At 40.9% G+C, this 21,171-nt stretch overlaps 2 protein-coding genes across 2 annotated transcripts in view; one reads left to right on the forward strand and one right to left on the reverse strand.

Moving 5' to 3' along the window:
• PDE6H (phosphodiesterase 6H) overlaps positions 1-17,734 on the reverse strand; it is a 37,601-nt gene extending 19,867 nt beyond the window's left edge. Inside the window, exon 1 of the mRNA XM_055280566.2 lies at positions 17,320-17,734. Coding sequence (XP_055136541.1) covers positions 17,320-17,579 — 260 coding nt within the window. The 5' untranslated portion in view covers positions 17,580-17,734. The remainder of the gene's footprint in view (positions 1-17,319) is intronic.
• Positions 45-20,565, forward strand: ARHGDIB (Rho GDP dissociation inhibitor beta). Its single transcript, XM_055280560.2, has 6 exons — positions 45-1,020; positions 11,822-12,014; positions 12,659-12,742; positions 14,604-14,680; positions 17,729-17,792; positions 19,855-20,565. The coding sequence occupies exons 2-6, from the start codon at positions 11,834-11,836 to the stop codon at positions 20,052-20,054; spliced, it is 606 nt and encodes a 201-aa protein (XP_055136535.2). The 5' UTR covers positions 45-1,020; positions 11,822-11,833; the 3' UTR covers positions 20,055-20,565.
• The last annotated feature ends 606 nt before the right edge of the window (positions 20,566-21,171 follow it).

Raw genomic sequence — 21,171 nt, forward strand, 5'->3', positions numbered from 1 at the left:
TCTCCAAATTTGTGTGCTTAGTTCTAAATATATTGATGTAGTGTAAATACTGAATATTGAAATATTAACCTAAATAAGCATTTATTATTGGTAACAGCTATGGGAATATACAACATGAATGTGACTTGGCTGCTTAAAAACTGTTCCTCAGATGGTTTAAACATGGCCTCCGAGACTTGTTCCCATTTAAATTACTTCATAAACCATTTCCTCAAATATGGTACAAAGTCTATTTTAGCACTTGTTAAGTTGTCACAAATTCTGAGTTAGAAGACTATGAATTAATGAAGTTTTACTTCCTTTTGTAATTTCTTTCCTAGGTTTCATCAAAGACAGTACTTTCGCTTGCTTGTTTGTTTCATTTGAAGAAAAATCAGCAAAAACTATTACAAACAATATTTGACTGTTTGTAGTGCAATACAAAGCTACATCTTGAAATTATAACCAACAAAACTCCAGAAATCTGTTTAAGGACACATTTCTAAATTTAGGACCAAGTATATACAGTTAACAATCATAATTTCTTAGCACTCTACATTCACTGCCAGCACTACTTTCAACGTATCTGGTTGATAATGAAGCTGGCGGGGACCCAGTGGGAACAGAAGTGAGTGGTACAAAGTAAAGCCGATATGAATTTATTGCTACTGGTTTCAGGCTCCTTGCCTCCATAGGTTTATGCACTGAAATGACCTGATTATCAGACATACCCTCACAATTATTCATAATACCCATAGCTATAGGCTCCACACTCTTGCGTGTACATTCATGCATCTCCACGTCACACGGGCTGTCATGCTCACACATGTGCCATTAATTGACAAGAATGCTGCTCAAGTTGGCTGATCAAGAGATAGGCAGTGCAAAGGAACAGGATTTGAGACAGCCCAGGGTTTCCTCTTCAAGTTGGTCTAAAACATTTTTTTTTCTCATTAACTTCCTTCCTGTTCTAACTGCCAGTACTCAGAAGTCAGAGTTGAGAGACAGAGGCACCCCGGACAGAGACGTGAAGCGCTGAATGTAAGTTCAAATACCTCGGGCTGGGGAGGCTTCAGGTGGGCACAGAGCAAAGTCGGAAACCTCTAGACCAGGCTACCGCCCTCGACAGTTTATTAGTTTTTTAGAGGGGCAGTTCTCCTTTAAAACAAACTTTATGATAAGAAATTGCTAAGGAAGCTGCAAAGAAGGGGAAGTTAGAGGAGGGAAGGGTAGTAGTGACTCAAGGGAGGAGGCTTAAAGAAGGAGGGTACAGGGTGCGCTGCAGCCCCGGAGGTGCAATCCTGAATATTCTGAGAAGGGCTCTGAGAACACGCACCGGGAGTGCCTGGAGGGGTTTCCTGCAAAGCAGGCGCAGGCACCTGGCCAGGCTCGGAAGAAAAAGGCTGTAGATCCAAACTGATACCGTCTGTGCTGGTGGATGGTGGGTTGTGCTGGGGTGGAGATATGTGGTTTCCTGTTTTTAAGCAGACAATGTAAAAAGACTGGTTGAAAGAGAAAAAAACAATGGTTCAAAGTTGTCAAATATTAAACTGTCTTCCACTAAAGAATTTTCTCGTGATATAAGAGAAATGCATAATGAAATCCTCCCTTAGAGTGCAGGGGATTTAGCCCTCAAAGAGGAAGTATGGTATAGCACATCGTTATGTACTCATGAGTCGTACAGTGATAGAATTTCTACCACTGACAAAGGCTGTGTATTAAATTCCTGCAGTCGGATGGGCAGATTGTTGCTGTTGTTGTCAAAAATAATAATAGGGCTGGGCGTGGTGGCTCATGCCTGCAATCCCAGCACTTTGGGAGGCCGAGGGGGTGGATCACCTGAGGTCAGGAGTTCAAGACCAGCTTGACCAACATGGTGAAACCCCGTCTCTATTAAAAATACAAAATTAGCTGGGTGTGGTGGTGCATCCCTGTAATCCCAGTTATTTGGGAGGCTGAGGTAGGAGAATCGCTTGAACCCAGGAGGCGGGGGTTGCAAGTGAGCCAAGATCACGCTATTGCACTCCAGCCCGGGTAACAAGAGTGAAACTCCGGCTCAAAAAATAAAAATATTAATAATAATAATAATAGCCCTTTACGTATGAGATAACTAACAGCAAACATGGAAAACACCAAATAACGTATTAAGAGACAGGTTTTAGAAAAATTCAAGGGGGCCCAGCTAGGACAGTTGATCAGTGGGCCTTCAAAATGTCAAGGGCTGAATTTCAGCCACCATTAGGAGAAGTGCTTTAGGTATGACCTGAACTACTTTCTTCCCTTTTAGAGGACTTCCCAGCCAGCATGTTTCATAAACGTAATCTGTAATTAAACTCTAGACCTATGGTAACTTGAGGTGTGTGTCTGGTAAGCCCTGGGCAGTTCTTCATTCAGACTGGGGAAAGGCAGACTACTCTCACCCAGAGGGCTCGTGGTCACCCCTTCACACGGAGACCTAGAGCCACTGGAGTCAGGGTTGGCCTGGCGATCCTCACTGCAGGGATGGTCAGGCACAGGAGATCAAGAGGACCATGTCACCTGTTGGTCTGGGGAGACGGGGGGCAGAGGTCCAGTCCCTAGCAGGCATCGTGAATCTTGCCACTGGCTTTGTGTTTTTTTAATTTGTAAGAATATATTCCCTCCCGAAGCAGATATAGCACAAGCTTAGTAACAAGAGCATCTTACTCTTTTGTGAGATGTGTGAAATTCCAAGAGAACAGTTCTTTCTCCATCCATGCTTCACAGATGCAAAACCTGAGGACTAACTATGCTGTCACTGAACAGAAACAGGCAAGCATTTTTCAGGCCTCGACTAGAATTTGGTCCTTTCTTGCTTTGGAGAGCATGAGTTTGTCCCTAGGGAAGTAAGCTCTGAGCAACATCAAGGTTCTGTTTTCAGTAGACACAGCACCACAAAGTCATTCTGAGGGAAAGATGTGGGTCTGAGCTGATTTGGGAGAGCACAGTACATGACAAACATCAGCTAGCAGGAAAAGAGAAGCCCTGGGGATTCGAAATTATGCAGATAGAAAAAGAGAACCAACATTTGTTGAGTGCCTTCTATGTGTCAGGCCTGGTGATAGAAACTTTCAAATTTTGTTCCTGAGAAGAATGCAGAAGTGTTCAATAATGTGACTAAAATTACATACTGATACAAAAAGGATCAACAGCCACAATGCCTCCGAATTGCAATTCACAGGGCATGGTGGTGCGTGTCTGTAGTCCTAGCTACTCAGGAGGCTCAGGTGATCCTCCCGCCTCAACCTCCCGAGTAGCTGGGACTATGGGCGCGCATCACCACGCTGGCTAATTTTACCATTTTTAGTAGAGACGGGGTTTCTCCATGTTGCCAGGGCTCGCCTCGAATTCCTGGGCTCGAACAATCCACCTGCCTTGGCCTCTCAAAGTCCTGGGATTAAAGGCGTGAGCCACCATGCATGGCCTATTATTATTATTTTTGAGACAGGTCTCACTCTGTCACCTGAGCTGAAGTGCAGGGGCATGAACACAGCTCACTGCAGCCTTGACCTCCTGAGGCTCAGGTGATCTCCCACCTTCTTTAGGAAGAATCACATAGAAGAAATTTTCTCCAATTCCACATTTTGAGAGTCCTTATTCCTGGTTTGTGTTATTGCCGGCCGGGATCCTGTATTCAAGGCTACACTGGCATACCCAGAGATGAGTCTCATTTGCCCCTGAAACGTCAGCAACATTTATCTGTGCAATAAGCACATCCTGAATCACCCTGTGTTGTGTTACTCTCTGGTGTCCTCAGCCAAGGAGTGAATTTTACCGCTGGTAAAAATTCACTTGGGCTTTCTTAAACAGCCTGATAATCTTAGCACAAATGGTCATAAAAAAATTATCTCACTTCTGTCTAACTTTTCATGCTAATTTAAAACTTTTGTGAATGTATCGAGATACTGAAGGCAATGGCTTCCTTAATGCACAGTTTTCTTTGAGGATTATTTAAAATAATATTTGTAAAGGTACTTGGTGGCATGACTTCACACGTTGGGCACTCAGCAAAGCTCACGGGATCTCTTGAGTTCTCTCTCTTTGTGCATATGAATGTGGGTTAGAAAAACACACTATGAATGCACAGGCAAGAAATAATAAGTTGTTTCTCTCACAAAGAGAAATAGTAAGAAATACGTTTCTAGTAATTTGTGCCCTTCTCTGGATTGATTACAATATTTATTGTCTCCTACAAAATAATCTTGTCTTTGGTTTTTCTCACCCAATTTTGAAGTTTTCATAGTCCTTCATGGGGCTGAGGTGGTAGAAAGCAGCACCGCAAAGTGGGGAGTATGGATTCCTCCATATCACTGGGGACAAGGGCGGTGGGGAGAGGGTGGAATCCTGAACCAAGAAGGCTTCTGGTGTCCTGAGAGACAAACTTGCAATCCCGTAACACACCAAATTGCCAGGCAAGCAGCACAGCACATTCAAATCCTTGACTAGCTCTGAAATGCCACCAGTGTTTTAGAGATGGCCTGACTCTCCAGACCTGCACTAGACCCACAGCCCGATTTGGGGGAAGTCAGACATATCCTAGTCAGCAGGGAAAGTGGAGGTAACAGGACTTACAGAGAATGCTGATGCTCACATAGGAACTTTTCTGATAGAAATCCCCTACTTCTGGTATTTCCACTTTTCTCTCTCTCTCCCCTCTCTCTCTTTTTCCCTTCTCCCTCCTCTCTCTCTCCTCTTTCTCTCTCTCTCTTTCCCCCCTTCCTTCTCTCTCTCTCATCTCTATCTCTTCTACCTAATACATTAATATCCATGCCCTGTGTGTCTAGATGCATAATCTAGCACAATTTTGCAGATTCAGCTTTGGGCCATGAGTTAAGTCTCTGGTATTTTGCTCCAGAGCCAGAGGGAATTCTCTTAATTAGCTGTGCCTGTGTTCACTGACATTTCTCATCATTCACAGAGTGACCTCTGGCTTCAATGAAGAAAGGGAGCAATAAATAAAACCTAAAATTAAATTGTTTACATGGAAGTTTTTAAAAGAAATATAATATAGTCTCATTTTAAGGTTGATTCAATTTTTAAACAATCCTTTCAATTCCCCAGAACTTCTTATCTCTTTAATACTCCTCAAAGACAAAAATCTATTTTTAAGGAGGAAGGAGTGGGGACATAGCTCCCATCGAGGGGAAAGTATTTGGTGTGGAAGCAGTTACCTAGCTTCACTGAAGCCTTGCAACAAAACAGACCACATCGGGGCAGGGAAGGAAGAAGAGGAAGGGAACGAATATTCATGGAACATCTATTCTTGACCAGTATAGTCCTATAATTTTCACGTGTTTTCTCCAATCTTTCAACCCCATAAAAAAGAATACCACCCATTTTAGTGGTGGTAAAACTGAGGCTCAGCGAAATTAGCAACTTGATTGAGTCCTGTAATAATGCAGAGCCTGGTTTTGAATCCCTGGTCTATCTGACTCAATCTATGTCCTATGAGACATGAAAGTCACCTTTCTCTGAATTACCCAGGTAATTTGTTTAATCTAAACTCAGGAGTTCTACCTTTTCTTGTCCTCAGTTCATTTAGAGCTGCATTAATCAAACAGATGATGCTCTATCCTGACATGGGTGTAAATTTTTAAGTGTAATTCACTTTCAATGTCTTGGAAATTTCACTGAATTTGCAAGCAAAAACACTGATTTGTGCTATGTCATATGCATGCTGTGAGTAACCATCCTAATTTAATTTGACATTTTAATTGAGCCTGAGAAGATTAAGTCCCCATCTCAGCACATCTAATGCTTGCCAATGCTTTGCTGAATAGCAAACATGGGGATGTGAGGGCACCACTGTGAAAGTTAACCTGTATGGGCATCTGTGAAGCAGAAAATAGAGAAAACTGGAGTAGCAAGCCTGTGTGAAAAAATGATATGTGCTTTGGGGCCTAAAAAATGGGGTCCACATTAACCTGGTTAAACATATAATAGTTCATTCTCCCATTTCATTTTTCCTGTTCAAAGGACCAAAGTCAAAAATAAACAAAACTCAACTCTGCCCTTTGTAGAATGGGGGATGAGCAGCTGAGGAAGGTGAGGAAAGCCCATCCAGAAGATTCTATGTTGATGGGCTGAGTCCTCCCCAATCTCCCTTTTACTTCCTCTTTTCTTTTCTCATTTCACAAGCTTCTTTAAATTAGGGAGCATTTGAGTCATTAAATTAAGAAGGGGTCTCAGAGATCCTCTCATGCCACGGCTTCATTTTGCAGAGGATGAAACTGGGGCCCAGTGAGGTTAAGTAACTTGCACGAGGTAACGCAGGAACCGAGTTGTGCTGCAACATCGTTATCTGACACTTCCCCGATTTGTTAAAGCTGTCTCTGCAGAGCTTGCAAAGAAGCATTTACCTCTGCTTGCGCACCTCCAGGTAGATTCCCAAGATGACTAACAAACTCTAATTTTATTATAACTTCTTAAAGACAACTGAAGCAATAAAACATAGTGCTTAAAAGTCAGACAACCTGGGCTCAGACATTAATTCTATCTACCACGTGGTATGTCTTCTTTGGCAAGTTACTTAACCTGAACTTTAGTTTCCTGGTCTGGAAAAGAGAATGATGATGCCAACAAAGTTATTGTAAGAACTAAATGAGATAATCCTCTAGAAAGCACTTAGCACTACATGTGATAACTATTATAATTTGTATCAATAATATCAATATTATCAATAGGAAAATCAGTTGTCCTTTAGATGATGGGATTGGAAAACAGTCTGTAGAATTTTCATAAAATTCCTATTCTCATTTCAACACGCATCCATAAAATAGGAGGATAAAAAGAGAAAATTGTTGTTTGTGGTTAAATATGCACACAGATAATTTGAGAAATCATTGTCAAACTATATATCCCATTTATGGCTGGGGCTTCGGGAGAAACTGAGGTTACCCAGAGATAATGTTAAAAATGCCATACAATGCTTAATAATATTGTACTGTACTTGAGTTTTTGCTGAAGAGTAGATTTTAGGTGCTCTTGACACACACACAAAAAAGTGGGTGAGATGATGGATATGTTAATTTGCTTGACTATAGTAACCTTTTCACTATCTATGTATCCCAGACATATTTTACCCTTTAAATATATACAATAAATACTTTTTAAGAAATTGATTCATAGGAGGTATTTATGTATTCCAGATATTAATCTCTTGTTAATATATGCATTGCGAATGTCTCATTTTTAGAATCCAGACCATTACTCTTTTCACTATCTATAGGGTGATATTAGGAAAAGAAATTTTAAATACTTGTGTAATTGAAATATTTAATATTTTCTTCTATGTCTCAGTTTTTGCACTTGTAAAATGTAACTAATTGTGCCTACCTCACAACATTGCGATGACTGAATGAAATAATGCATGCAAAGCACTTATCCCATAATAACTGAGTTTTTGGCTCATAAGTGTTCAGTAACAACTTGCTGTTACTATTATGGTACCCTTTATTATGCAAAGACCTGTTTGGTGAAAGAAAAATAATTTTATGTCTGGAAGAAAAATAAGTAAAATAAAATAAAATTAAATATGCAGCATCTTTTGAGGATTCCCATACATGTTATTTTTTAATTTTTAAATTTCCTTTTAAAGATGAATTTTATTGCATATATTTAAGGTATACAACATAATGTTTAGGGATACACATCAATAGTAAAAATGTTACTATAGTGAAGCAAATCAACATATCCATCATCTCACATAGTTACCCTTTTTTTGTTTCTGTACCAAGAGCAGCTAATGTCTACTCATTTAGCATGGGGATTCACATACATTTTAATTAACAAAACACAGACAGATATTCTCTCATATTCACAGGTGAAATAAGATAACTGAATGGTAACTTAGCTGACACATGACTGCAGGTCAGGAGAAATATGTGGAGGCCTTAGAAAAGTAATCATCTAAACATGATGTGCTCTAATCCCTCATCTCCCAAGATGAGGAAACTCAGATCTACAGTGGTGCAACATTCAGTTAACAGGGAAAAGCTAGTTAGTAGGAAAGCCAGAACCCAAACCCAGGCATGCATAACAAGGCCTAGTTCAGTGAAGAGATCATTATCCAAAATCAAACGGAATGACCACGGAATTCTCCTAAGGGGTTAGTTACTTCCTGCACCCATGTGCACCTGGGCTTCTCTGCCAGGCTTTGTGGTCATGCGTCCTCAGACACAGGTGTCACTTGATAGCTTCTGCTTCAACATATTCAACATTTTGAGCAGGTGGACATGACTCTCTGCTTGAGACTAAGTTGTGTCAATGATCTGGTGGAGCTCCAGGAAAAAGCAAGCTTCTGCCCAGGCACCTGTAATCCCAGCACTTTGGGAGGCCAAGGCGGGTGGATCTCTTGAGCTCAGGTGTTCAAGACCAGCCTGGGCAACATGGGGAAACCCCATCTCAACCAAAACTACAAAAAATTAGCCAGGCAGGTGGCTTGTGCCTGTAGTCCCAGCTACTTGGAAGGCTGAGGCAAGAGAATTGCTTGAGTCCAGGAGGCAGAGGTTGTAGTGAGCCAAGATAGAGCCACTGTACTCCAGCCTGGGTGACAGAGTAAAACAGTGCCTCAAAAAAAGAAGGAAAGAAGAAAGGAAGGAAGGAAGGAAAGAAAGGAGGGAAGGAAGGGAGGAAGGAAGGAAGGAAGGAAGGAAGGAAGGAAGGAAGGAAGGAAGGAAGGAAGGAAGGGTGAGAGAAAGAAAGAAAGAGAAAGAGAGAAAGAGCAAGCAAAAGCAAAAAAGCAAGCTTCCTCTGTAACACTCCACTCTCTGCTTCATGCTTCCATAGTTTTGAGGTTATGTTCCTAATCTGGAGATCTTGAACCCAAATAAGTCTATAAAGGACTTCAGGGGTCCACAAACCCCTGGATCATATGCACAGTGTCATGGGTTTATCTGTTTTTTCTTCCTTGAGATAATTACCATAATGTTTATCAGATTTTTAAAAAAGAGACCTGTAATCTCCAAAAAAAATAAGAAATCAACCAAACCAGGTGGGCCCTTTTAGTATGGTTAGATTGCCCAACGTCCAGCCTCTTCTCTACTCTGAAGAGTAATTTAAACATCAGTATGGCTAAAGTACAGTGTCTTGTAAACAGTGGGTGCTCACCAAATAATCATGACCCTAATTTTACTTTAAAAGGCTTTCTCTGAGAACTGCTCTTCCAGTCCTTTATTTGTTGTATTATTACTTTTTCTAATCAGCTTTCTAGAATGAGCTAGTTTGGGATCACCTGGTCTCATATCTCTTTTTCTTATGCTATAATTAAACCAAATGATTTTAATGTGGCCCTCTATTTCCCCCTTTCGACTGCAACAAAATTTTATACAGAAATCCCACAGTATCCTCCACTCTTTAATGTCTAGGTAAATTTGTGTCTCGTTTTTGTGAAACAATTGTTATATCTGTTTGCAATGAATCGAGAAAATATAGAACATAAGCCTCAGATTTACTAATGAGAAGATCAAGACCTATATGTTAGATAAATCGACGTGCCAATGGTCACACCGTTAGAAGGTGGCAAATCTTGTCCTATACCTAATCCCTCTCTCTCCCTCTCTCCCTCTCTTTCTCTTTCTCTCTCTTTCTCTTTTCAACATTGAGATTTGAGGCTGCATAGTTAACAATTTCCTGGAGGTTACTGAAATCATCTTGAGCCAGTGACCGGATGTAATGTTACCATCTGATGGCCAGGTTTCATTCAATCAGGCGACTTGTTAGAACCAAGTGATACAGTTCAGAAAGGCCTGACCATGGGGCCTGGGATGTCTTCCTCTATAAATAGTTGTTCCGATGCTCGGTCAGCAGGTTTGTTATGTGGCCCCTATCCTCCGGGGATCACCAGGGTTCTGGGTAGGCCCCTGTCTCATCTGATTAGTCTTATCTGGCTTGCTCTTCATTTGCCCCTTAATGATTGTCATTAAATTACCCACAACCTACAACATCAACACGCTGCCTCCTTCATTTTTTTCCAACCAGTTCATTCACTTTCCCTGAGTGTTGTTTGGAATATGAATTGCATTAGTCACTATGTTTATTCTGCTGTGCTCTAGAGTCTCATCTTTGAGTGGTGCTGGTTCTTCTGCTAAAGCAAGAGTTGCCATAGGAACAGGCCTACATGTTTTCTTCCTGTACAGGAAGTGAACCTGGGCATTGCAATGCTGTTTTCAGAGTTGGTCAAGGCTAGCTCATAATGTTTGGCTGCTTATTTAGATGGAAGAGAATTGATGAGCCAAGGGATATTATTTCTTTGTTTCTCTCTTTTTTTTTTTTTTTTTGGTTCCATTAAAATTGCTCTCATTTGGCTTTACTTCCGAATTATTTTTCTTCCTCTTGCCAATGATAGTGACATTGAAACTCAAAACCAGAACTGATTTTGGCCAGCGATATCTTCACTCCTGGGAGACTTTATTAAGGTTTGCAGAGCCACTCAGGATGTGATGTGACAGACATTTTCTTAGTTGTGTCACTTAGGAGCAATGAAGGCTTTAACCACAGGCAGGGAAAAGAGTTGCCCTCAAGATAGAATTAAGGAAATCAGAAAATGATCTCCTTGCCCAAATATCTCCCCCGCAGCCATCTCATGTGGCTGTCAGCCACAGGGCCTGAAATTCTTCCTAGAGGGACTTCTTCCTCTTGGTTAGTATACTGCCTCTCATCCAGCTGTGTGAACCTGGGCAAGTCTCTTAACTCTGGATCTCAATATCCTCAATGATTACATGAACCCCAATGGTTCATTTCAGCTCTGAAAAGCTGTGACTATACAACCTCTAAGAGGAATAATTTTTGAATCTACTATTCAGTCATTAACCCTTAACAGGTAAATAACTTGCCTAGATTTCTCCTCAATGTTTTAACACAAAACAAGTAAATGTAGATAATGAGAGATGAAGGAAGACTCCAGGGTATGCCCAGGTGGGGCCTTATAAGGTCAATAGAAACCTGGGAAGGGGAGAAGGGGAGAGGCTGAAAGGGAAGTTGATCCAGAAAAGGGAAATGGATGGACAAATGCTAAGGGCAAATTTGTACTTACGATTTTGTCTGGAGGAATCAAAGTGTCCTTCGCTATTTTTGCGGCATCTAAAAAGAACAGAATATCGTTAGATATAAAACCTTATATATCAATCAAGGAAATTTTATAAAGTGCCAGAACTATGCAGGTGTTTTGGGGGAATTCAAGAAAAACAGCAAACCTAGTACCCACCCTCGAGGGGTGATTAGCAGTGTTGGGTGTGAACCATGCAGGCACCTGAGGCAGGTATCATAAAGGTCAACAGCTCCTCATGAGTCATCTTTGAGGCATTGCTGGAGTTCAGGGACAGATTCCATTGATGGGGAGGAGCCAACCATTTCTTTGGCAAGTTCTCCACCTCTCTCCTCTCTCTCCTGCCTCTCTCCACTATTATCACTCAGACTGTGCATGCTGCAAGCTTTGACGCTAGCCAGGCTGGCTGGATTTGGAGGACTGTGTAACTCCTACAGCTTTTTGACTGGGCTTTTGCTTCATTTGTTCAGGAGTCTTTGTGCCATGTTGCTTCACTCGTAGTATGTTATTCACATATGAGTGATTTCTTTCTTGTCAGTTTTGTTCAGTGAATAGAAGATACTACAATGGTACCGAGAAATTCAGGCAGGTCAGAGAAATTACTAGAATACATTAGATTATTATTTCATAGAATTTAATGAGATTGAATTAGGAAAAAAATCAGGAAAGTGACGGATGATCAGAGAAGTCCATGGGGGTAAGGAGGCCGCTAACAGCAGCCCCACAAACATCTTTTATATCCATGACTTTTGAGTAATGGGCTGTCATTCTCTCTCCCAGAAATAGATCAAAATGACTGAAAAAGCCCCAGAGCCACATGTGGAGGAGGATGACGATGATGAGCTGGACAGCAAGCTCAATTATAAGCCTCCACCACAGAAGTCCCTGAAAGAGCTGCAGGAAATGGACAAAGATGATGAGAGTCTAATTAAGTACAAGAAAACGCTGCTGGGAGATGGTCCTGTGGTAACAGGTATGTGTGTACAGAGAACAGGGTGGGTGGAAGATCCCCAAGAAGGAAGAAGACATTTTGGCTGCTCAGGAGCAGCAGCAAAGGGAAGAGGACCAACTGCTTCCAGGAATAAGTGAGCGAGGCACAATTTATATATGCTGATTAAAGTTATGAACTGTATAATTAAGTCTTCTTAAGAGATAAGATGCAAGTCAGCAGTGAGATAGGCACACATAACACACGGAGGGGATTTAGAAAGAATTCCAGACTACCACTTAGAATTGTATTTCCCTCTCTCCATTTTCTCTCTCTCTCAGTCCTTACCTAACCATTCATCTCTTCCACATACACCGTGGCAGAACAAGACATGGCCCAGAGATATAAATGGACAGTGCCCAATTAGCAGAGTACCTGACCCATAGCCATTCAGGAAATGTTGGATGTCAATAATTAGATGGACCTACAAGTGCCTGAAGCAGAAATAACATTGCTGTAATTTACAAGGCCATCAAGACCAAGCATAGCAAACCTGCCACATCCATTTCTATTTCTACTCCAGATAGAAAGATCACTTTTATTTTCATACTCTCTGTCTCCCACTTGAGATGCACACACCCACTATACACGTCTCTTCTTGGTACTTACATTCCCTTTTGATCCTGCAGATCCGAAAGCCCCCAACGTCGTTGTCACCCGGCTCACCCTGGTTTGTGAGAGTGCCCCAGGACCAATCACCATGGACCTTACTGGTATGTAGACACATCTGTCAAAGGGGGCCTAAGATATCACAAAGAAAACGTGGTCTCTGTCTCCTGTTCCAATAAAAGAAAACTGGTGAATCAGAGAGATATATATATGCTAGGACCAGTTAACAAATCATTGCTCTTAGAGTGCACAGTATTTACCATGTTTCATGAAAAGCCCAATCTTTTATCTCTAGTTAACTGAAGAGAGTGCAGGCATATGCATTTGATATATTTACAGATTTTTGTCTCCACATGATAGTAAGAGAATTGTTATTTATGCAATAAAGACTGCTGATGGAAATATTAAGAAACAAATTGTGTGCTTCTGAAGTTGTAAGGTTTATACAATCTAAACATCAAAGTATTGATCTTCTATCAGCTACAAAACTTACCGGAAGGTGAGAAGCAATCCTGAATTATACTAGAAATTCCACTGCTATAGATTGAATTGCTTTAGCTTGAAACTCTGATTCTTGTTAAATAAACAACGTCTCCTACTAAAGGCGTACAAATTAAGATGTTGTTATTTTCTTTCACCCTATTGTAACTAAGGGTCAAGCCTTTCCCTGAGACTTAGGGCTTGAGGAGAAGGAGAGAGACTGGGAAGGGGGTTATTGTGGAGGAAATGGGCATCAGAGGGGATATGAGAGGAGAAGCAGGGAGCCAGGAGACTGGGGCCATCAAAGGCAAGTTTTTAGTGGAAAAAAAAAATAGTTACCAAATGAAAAAATTGGACTCTTGTGAGACAGACAAAGCACAAGTCTAGAACAGTTGGCTTAGTTAGCAGCAGAGTAGTTCCCCTCTCACAGGACATAGCCAGTCTTTACCTTATATGGGCTTTTTTGTCAGAGGGAGGAAATCAGAGGCTGAGAAGGCACACTTCCTGTTCAACTGAAATCATTAGAGCAGGCACACACATGAATTCAGCTACCCCCACAATCTCACATCTCTCCAGGAGAGAAACTCACACTCTCTCACCAGAACTCAGAGTCTTCCTAATATTACCAGGTACAGCTGCCAGTTTGCAAGATAAGGTCTGAATTAGCGCTAAAGAAATCTGTTCTCTTCAGCAGGACCTGGTGGTATTGCAAGGAAAACTTGGTCTCTGTCCCCTTTCCCAGCAGAGGAAAACCAAGTTTGGTTTTCTGTCACAAACAAGCTGCTATGCATGAAGAAAAGCATAGAGTGTGATTACCTCCTTAATCAGGGTACAGGAATTAGGGACAGATCCTGGTTTTACGGAACCTGAAGCTTTTATAACTTCAGTGATATTCCTTAAGAAAAATAGTATGAAATTGCAAATGAAAATACAAGAATAAACACAAAGGTGAATATTTTCTTAAAGTGATAAAATGAATAAAATCAAGTAGAATTTTAAAAGCTAGAAAATGCCACAAACATCACCAAATCTATAAAAACAAATAGCTGACACTCTTAAATAATATTTTTCTTATATTTTTTATTTGAGGGGTAGGGGCATATTCTTTACTAACCTCTTCATTTGACCAGTAATATAATTCTCAATGAGAGAATAAATTGACCAAAAAAAGATTTATCTTCACAACTCATTACTGGTAATGTCTTGTGTATTTTTAGCATTGTCATGAAACTTGGGGGCAGGGATACTCTCGTGTTTTTCATAACAAAGCTGTAAGATTTCAGGCATTACGTGTGTGTGTGTGTGTGTGTGTGTGTGTGCACGCGCACGCGCACCAAGGACTAAACACAAATACTCTGTGAATTGGGGGCCCTATGAACCATGTTGCCCTGGTGGGCCCAACAAATTTCTCTGGGGCTTTAAAGTCATTTATTAACTTGCGTATCTGCTTTTGAGGGTAAACTCTCTCTGAATCTTCTTCTACAGGAGATCTGGAAGCCCTCAAAAAAGAAACCATTGTGTTAAAGGAAGGTTCCGAATATAGAGTCAAAATTCACTTCAAAGTAAGTATCCTGCCTTGTGTGTTTTTGTAAAGTTTAAATCTTTTCTTTAATCAGTGACTACATTTCTTGCATGATCATGTTGAGGTACTTTTTGTTTGTTTCTCTCCCAGTACCCCCAAGCCGGGTCTGGAATGTCCTCTTCCCAGCCCTGAGGGCTACCTGTTGAGACCCACCCTTGCTTCCTGTCTTTTCCTAGCCAGGACTTCTTAAACAATTCATTATCGCTTAAGCCAATCGGATCCCTTTGTCTGTGAACTCCGAATACATCCACGAGGCACACGCTGCTTTGTGTTGTACCACCTGTGTCATTTCTTCTTCATACAGTATAAGCACCTCAATCTAGGGTGAAATTGTACATCCCTCCTTTCCAATATTTCACACAAAACTTTGTAAATAGAATATAGTGCATGAATATATATTGAAAAGTGGACAAACAAGTGAATCAACCAATAGGAAAAGAAAATGGAACAGACAGGGCCTCAGCTCTAATTGCTCAAGGATTATATAAATCCAGGGAGTGTGATCTTTGCTAAAGAACTGGAAATTACAATTATATTTGTGGAATAGGTAACCAGGAAAGAGGAAACTAAATAAGAAATAAACTGACATCTAATATATCCCAATGAGCCAAATATCCCAATGAACAGCCAAAATCACAAGAAAAATAACTCTGACTTTGAAAACAAATAAGTTAGAAATGCAGTGTTTGCACTTCGTGGTTTATGTTTGCTTTGGTGGCCTCTCATTCCCACTTAGCCTCAGTCTCCAGGGCCTGGGCTCCACCAAGGAAGACTCCATCTGCTCTCTCTATTTGCACACTGGGAACTTTTTTCCCCAAGGTACAGGATATGATTCAGGGTCGATGGATGACCCCTCCCTACCCCATACAAATATACCTGAAAATAATTTCATCCTGGAAATATTTGTTGATGCCTACTCTATAATGGACACTGAGCTAGGGTTCACTTACTTGTTTCCCGTCGTATTATTTATTATTGAAGCAGCTGAGGGTTTGGTAAGGCATTATATCCAAATATGCCTAGAATGGGTTGCACATCAGTTTCATTTTTAATCATCGATGCTATTGCATTAATTTGTCTATTTGGTAAACCAGTTTTCCTCAAATGAAATGTGACAGGTAAATTTTGATGTGACTAAGATGAGAAGGAAAGCTCTGGAACAGGGGCTTCTCCTCTGGATGGGGAGGTGGAGGAGGAATGTGGTATGTGGGTCTGTGTGGTCAGGTTTACACATTAGGATGATGCAGGAAGAGGCCACAGAAAGGGGCTTTTGAGTACTCTCTAATTCAGAGGTTTGATGGCTCTCTGAGTAACCTACATAAAGTTGAACCATCCTGTGGCTTGTCCCAGCATGGTGCTACAATTAGAAGAAATGCCAGATCAAAGTCAAAAATCCTTGAAAAACAACTTAAATCTTCACTAAAGTCTCTTGAAAAACGTCCAAGAAAGTTTGCATTTATAACACTAGTAACACACGCTAAAGTCCTCTTTCACGATCTCTGTTAGTTGCACTCAATGTTCTTTTTCTCCTCCCAAACTTCTTAGCACTTTCTAAAAACCTGGCCTAGGATTGTTATTTTAGGTTCTCCCCAACTTTTTTTCTGCCTCCCAAGGAAATGTGGTATCTCTGACTTCCACAGCTCTCACTTTGATTCATAACACCAAGGCTTCTTCCCCCTGGAGTGGGAGACACAATAGGGATGGGGATGTGGGCAGAAGATGATTCTATGAATATTCATAGTTTTATTTCACCCACCCCAAATGTATTTATATTAAATGGACCCACTGTAGAGCGCTGGTGAGATGGTAGACTCTGTGTCTTGAAGTCCTTATTGCTTTACCTATATCATTCTTCTTCTTAGGTCTTTCTCCCACTAGGTGAAAGGAATAAGCTTGGGGACATCTAGAAAGGTGCATTTATTTTCCCTATTCCTATGAGCTACATTTGAGACTCAGAGTATTAGAAAGTCTGGGCTTTATCACGGTCTCTTTGATGATGCTAATTTTTTTTCTGACAGCTTTTCATAGGTTTATACTACAAATTTACCCTGTGACAGTCAAGAATCTAAGCTGGCAGTGTTCACTGCTCTGCCACCTCCCTGCCAACAAAACAAAAGATAGCACTGGTTGATTGGTTGAACTATTGTGTCCAACACAAAAGGACAGCCATAATTATTGTTGAAGAAAAATTATTTGAAGATGCTTTAATTCTTCACATTGGTGAAGAGATAACCAAGCTCTTTGGCTAATGATGCAATGTTCACTTTAATTTGTTTGTATAGACATAACCACTGTGTAAAATTAACAGACAACCCAGGTCAGTCCCAGGTGAAATGAATCATGGAAAAACAAAGCTCTTGGGCTGTCCACATTTTCATTCTGCATTACTGAATTTTCTTTGAAAGGCTTGGGAAAATAGCAAGATCTCAGACAACGTCTGAAAATGACAGACATCCAAAATACTTGCCAGATACAAGTGAATTTCACCCATTATTTCAGTTATATTGCAGACACAGCCATCTTCTAGACATGAATTTTCCATTACAGCTTTCCTCCTTGTTGTTTGTTTTTTATATGGTAGGTGGATCATCTCTGAGGTTGTGGTTTTTCGATATTTACCTAATGTGCTCTACTGGTATCTTCATAACTTTTCCTAAGACAAGGATGTTCTCTTGGTCAGTAGTATTGGAGAGGGAAAGCTCAAGGCCATTCTTGGGACTGTTGAGAAAGGAGAAATACAATGAAGAATACTGAGCCAATGTTTTAATGAACCACTTCTCTCTCCTGAAATGGTAAAAATCAAAATGTTCAATAATTAAACCAGTTTGGCAATGTTGCATTTTATTATTTCCCCTCTCTAATCTTTGCCTCACAGCCATGCTAAATAATTATAGAAACACCAATTCTGAACTAAATCTTTAGTTTTTCCATTGTCAGAGAAGATTCAGCTGGGCAGGATCAGCATGAAAGATGAGAAAAAATGAAAGACCCTCTTAATCTGAACATCTTCATTCCTTCCCACCTGCAGGTGAACAGGGATATTGTGTCAGGCCTGAAATATGTTCAGCACACCTACAGGACTGGGGTGAAAGGTAAGGGAACCCACATTTCCACACTGTCCCAAATTGCTTCTCACTGATACTTTAACTTCTGGTTATTAGCAATTTTTAGCTATAGACTCAGATGAGAATATGATAAAAGCTGTGGATGCCGGCTCTAGGAAAAGGCACAAATACACCTCTGATCTAGACATTGACAAAGCCAATGCTCAGGGGACCTCGTTTAGACTGGGTCAGCTGCTAACCTTCAGCAATCAGCTTTTTGGATTCAACATTATCATTCGTAGAGGAGAAGAGTAACCAAGATAGGTTTGAAGGAAATAAAGTATATAAAAATACTCTACAAAGTAAAAAAAAAAAAAAAAAAAAAAAGAAAAGCAATTCACAGGTACAAAACCCAAGTGTCAGAGAAACCCAAGAAAGAAAAAACTTGCCCAGTGCTATGTGTATCTGGGGTGGGAGTAGGTGGGGGTGCATTGGAAGGAAGGGGGAGGCAATGCTCAATTTCCTAACAAAGAAATAGAAAAAAAAAAATTTTTAGGATTGAAAAAGTCTGTCTAATTAAAATAACATGACAACATTACTTAATCTGCAATTCTTCCTGACATGCCTTGGGAGCCTGCCTTCAATTTTCTTTCATTAATACAGGCAGGGAGAAATGAGAGGCGGGAAGGTGATGGAGGCACTTTACAGTTCCTTTCTACCTGAGGGTCTGTCCCCTCCAGAGGCGAGAAACAACAAAGCATGTCTCAGTTTCCACCAAATTAATAAGCAAGATAGGGGAGAAATTGTCTGATAAATTTGGATGACATAGAGGACCAGTCAATTTCTCAAATCCCAGAGAAGACCACTGACCTGAAAGATATTGATCGGCCTTTCCGATATGTAGTCTCATGAAAAAAGGTTTAATTTCCTATTTTCCTTTGGGCATAAAGCCCGTATCGCCTCACTTAGACAAAAGGACAGTGACATGTCTGCAGCTGTTTTTTCAAACTTATTAGCAACACTTAGCCAACTACATGCCACCTATCTGCCTATGTATACTTTTCAATGCCCAACTATTCTTAATATATATTCCAGTTAACCACCTATAAATAAACTTGATTGGCTATTTTCACCATTTGTCCTAGTTCTTCACTTTTTTTTTTTTTTTTACCAACTTACGGCTGTTGTTGTTCCATCCAATTATTCTATCCATGAATTCTGATCACCATCTGTTACTTTATCTCCCCCAACGGAAATGTTCATACAACGATAGTTTGTAGATAGGAGATCCTTAAAGTCCATCATATACACAAAGAAATGGAGGCTCAAAAATGTTATATGACTTAGGCCATTGCAGGACTGAGATCAGAACTGAGGTCTCAATTTGTTTGAGTTTTTTTTAATGGTGTAATCTGCTATATCTCCATTAAAAAAAAAAAAAAAACAGGCTTAATCCCCATTGATTTAGGCCACTGGTTCCCCAACTTTACCTCAGAATCAACGGTGTAGTTTTTTAAAAACACTGATCCCTGGGACCCACAGGTTACTGAACCATAGCCTTTGGAAGTAGGACAAAGGAAACTGTATTATTAAAAGGCACTCCAACTTAAAAAATGTTTTGAAGAATAATTTTTTTAAAAAGATGCCTCAGGGCCAGGTGTGGTGGCTCACACCTGTAATCCCAGTACTTTGGGAGGCCAAGGCGGGCGGATCACCCAAGGTTGGTAGTTCGAGACCAGCCTGACCAACATGGAGAAACCCCATCTCTACTAAAAATAAAAAATTAGCCAAGCGTGGCAGCACATGCCTGTAATCCCAGCTGCTCGGGAGGTTGAGGCAGGAGAATCACTTGAACCCGGGAGGCGGAGGTTGTGGTGAGCCGAGATTGTGCCTCTGCACTCCAGCCTGGACAACAAGGGCAAAACTCCACCTTAAAAAAAAAAAAAAAAAAAAAACACACCTCAAGTAAATCTCATGTTTATTTAGGCTTGGAAACTATTGCCCTTGGCTTTAATCACTGTAGGCTGTAGTCCAGATTCTCCAATTTGCAGTGTGTGTTTTTCCTCTATCAGGCTCTTACCCTAATGAACTCTTTCTTCTTTCTTCCTAGTGGATAAAGCAACATTTATGGTTGGCAGCTATGGGCCTCGGCCTGAGGAGTATGAGTTCCTCACGCCAGTTGAGGAGGCTCCCAAAGGCATGCTGGCCCGAGGCACGTACCACAACAAGTCCTTCTTCACCGATGATGACAAGCAAGACCACCTCAGCTGGGAGTGGAACCTGTCGATTAAGAAGGAGTGGACAGAATGAATGCATCCACCCATCCCTTTCCCCACCCTTGCCACCTGGAAGAATTCTCTCAGGCGTGTTCAACACCCTGTCCCTCCTCCATGTCCACAGCTGGGTCCCTCTTCAACACTGCCACATTTCCTTATTGATGCATCTTTTCCCACCCTGTCACTCAGTGTGGTCCCTAGCACAAGGGGCTTAAAACCGGGCTTCCACCCTGCCTTCTCCCTTTGATCCTCCATCAGGGCCAGATCATCCACGTCTCCATCTCAATACACAATCATTTAATATTTCCCTCTCTTATCCCTATTCGAGCAACTAGAGGCCAGGAAATGGGCAAACTATCACTAACAGGTCTTTGACTCAGGTTCCAGTAGTTCATTCTAATGCCTAGATTCTTCTGTGGTTGTTGCTGGCCCAATGAGTCCCTAGTCACGTCCCCTGCCAGACGGAGTTCTTCTTTTGTGAGAGACACTGTAAACAACACAAGAGAATAAGAATAAAACAATAACTGCGTGTGTTCTGACTGAGACCTTCATTTCCCTGCTTTCTTCCTTTGAACAAATATGATAACTAGATGGTTCACGTTCTTGAGTTCCCTCAGAGGGGATGGGGATGAGGAAAACACACTGGAGGAGATATTTACGTCTTTGGGAACAAATTGGTCCCCTATTACACTGTAATAGGCAATGCACATTCAGAATACAGCCAGTGGGAAATCTACATTTTACTTATTTAGTTAGTTATTTTTAATTTCAACTTTTATGTTAGATATAGAGGGTACATGTGCAGGTTCATAACATGGGTATATTGCACCCAGGTAGTGAGCCTAGGACTAAATAGGTAGTTTTTCAAATCATGCCCCACTCCCTCCCTCACCCCTCAGGTAGTCCACAGTGTCTACTGTTTCCATGTTCATGTCTATGTGTGTTCAGTGTTTAGCTCCCACTTATAACTGAGAACATATGGAAGTTGGTTTTCTGCTTCTGCATTGCTTTGCTTAGGATTATGGCCTCCAGTTTCATGCATATTGCTGCAAAGGACATGATTTTACTTTTTTATTATGACCATATAGTATATCATGGTCACATGCACCATATTTTCTATCCAATCCACAATTAATGGGCAACTACATTAA

The sequence above is a fragment of the Symphalangus syndactylus genome, chromosome 5, assembly GCF_028878055.3.
Source record: "Symphalangus syndactylus isolate Jambi chromosome 5, NHGRI_mSymSyn1-v2.1_pri, whole genome shotgun sequence".
In the NCBI taxonomy this organism is placed as follows: domain Eukaryota; kingdom Metazoa; phylum Chordata; class Mammalia; order Primates; family Hylobatidae; genus Symphalangus; species Symphalangus syndactylus.

Bases quoted from the DNA above. Each gene is read 5' to 3' on its own strand.
- ARHGDIB (XM_055280560.2), top strand. From the start codon at position 11,834: ATGACTGAAAAAGCCCCAGAGCCACATGTGGAGGAGGATGACGATGAT. The intron at 12,015-12,658 runs GTATGTGTGTAC...TTGATCCTGCAG, and splicing joins AGATGGTCCTGTGGTAACAG to ATCCGAAAGCCCCCAACGTC. The intron at 14,681-17,728 runs GTAAGTATCCTG...TCCCACCTGCAG, and splicing joins GAGTCAAAATTCACTTCAAA to GTGAACAGGGATATTGTGTC.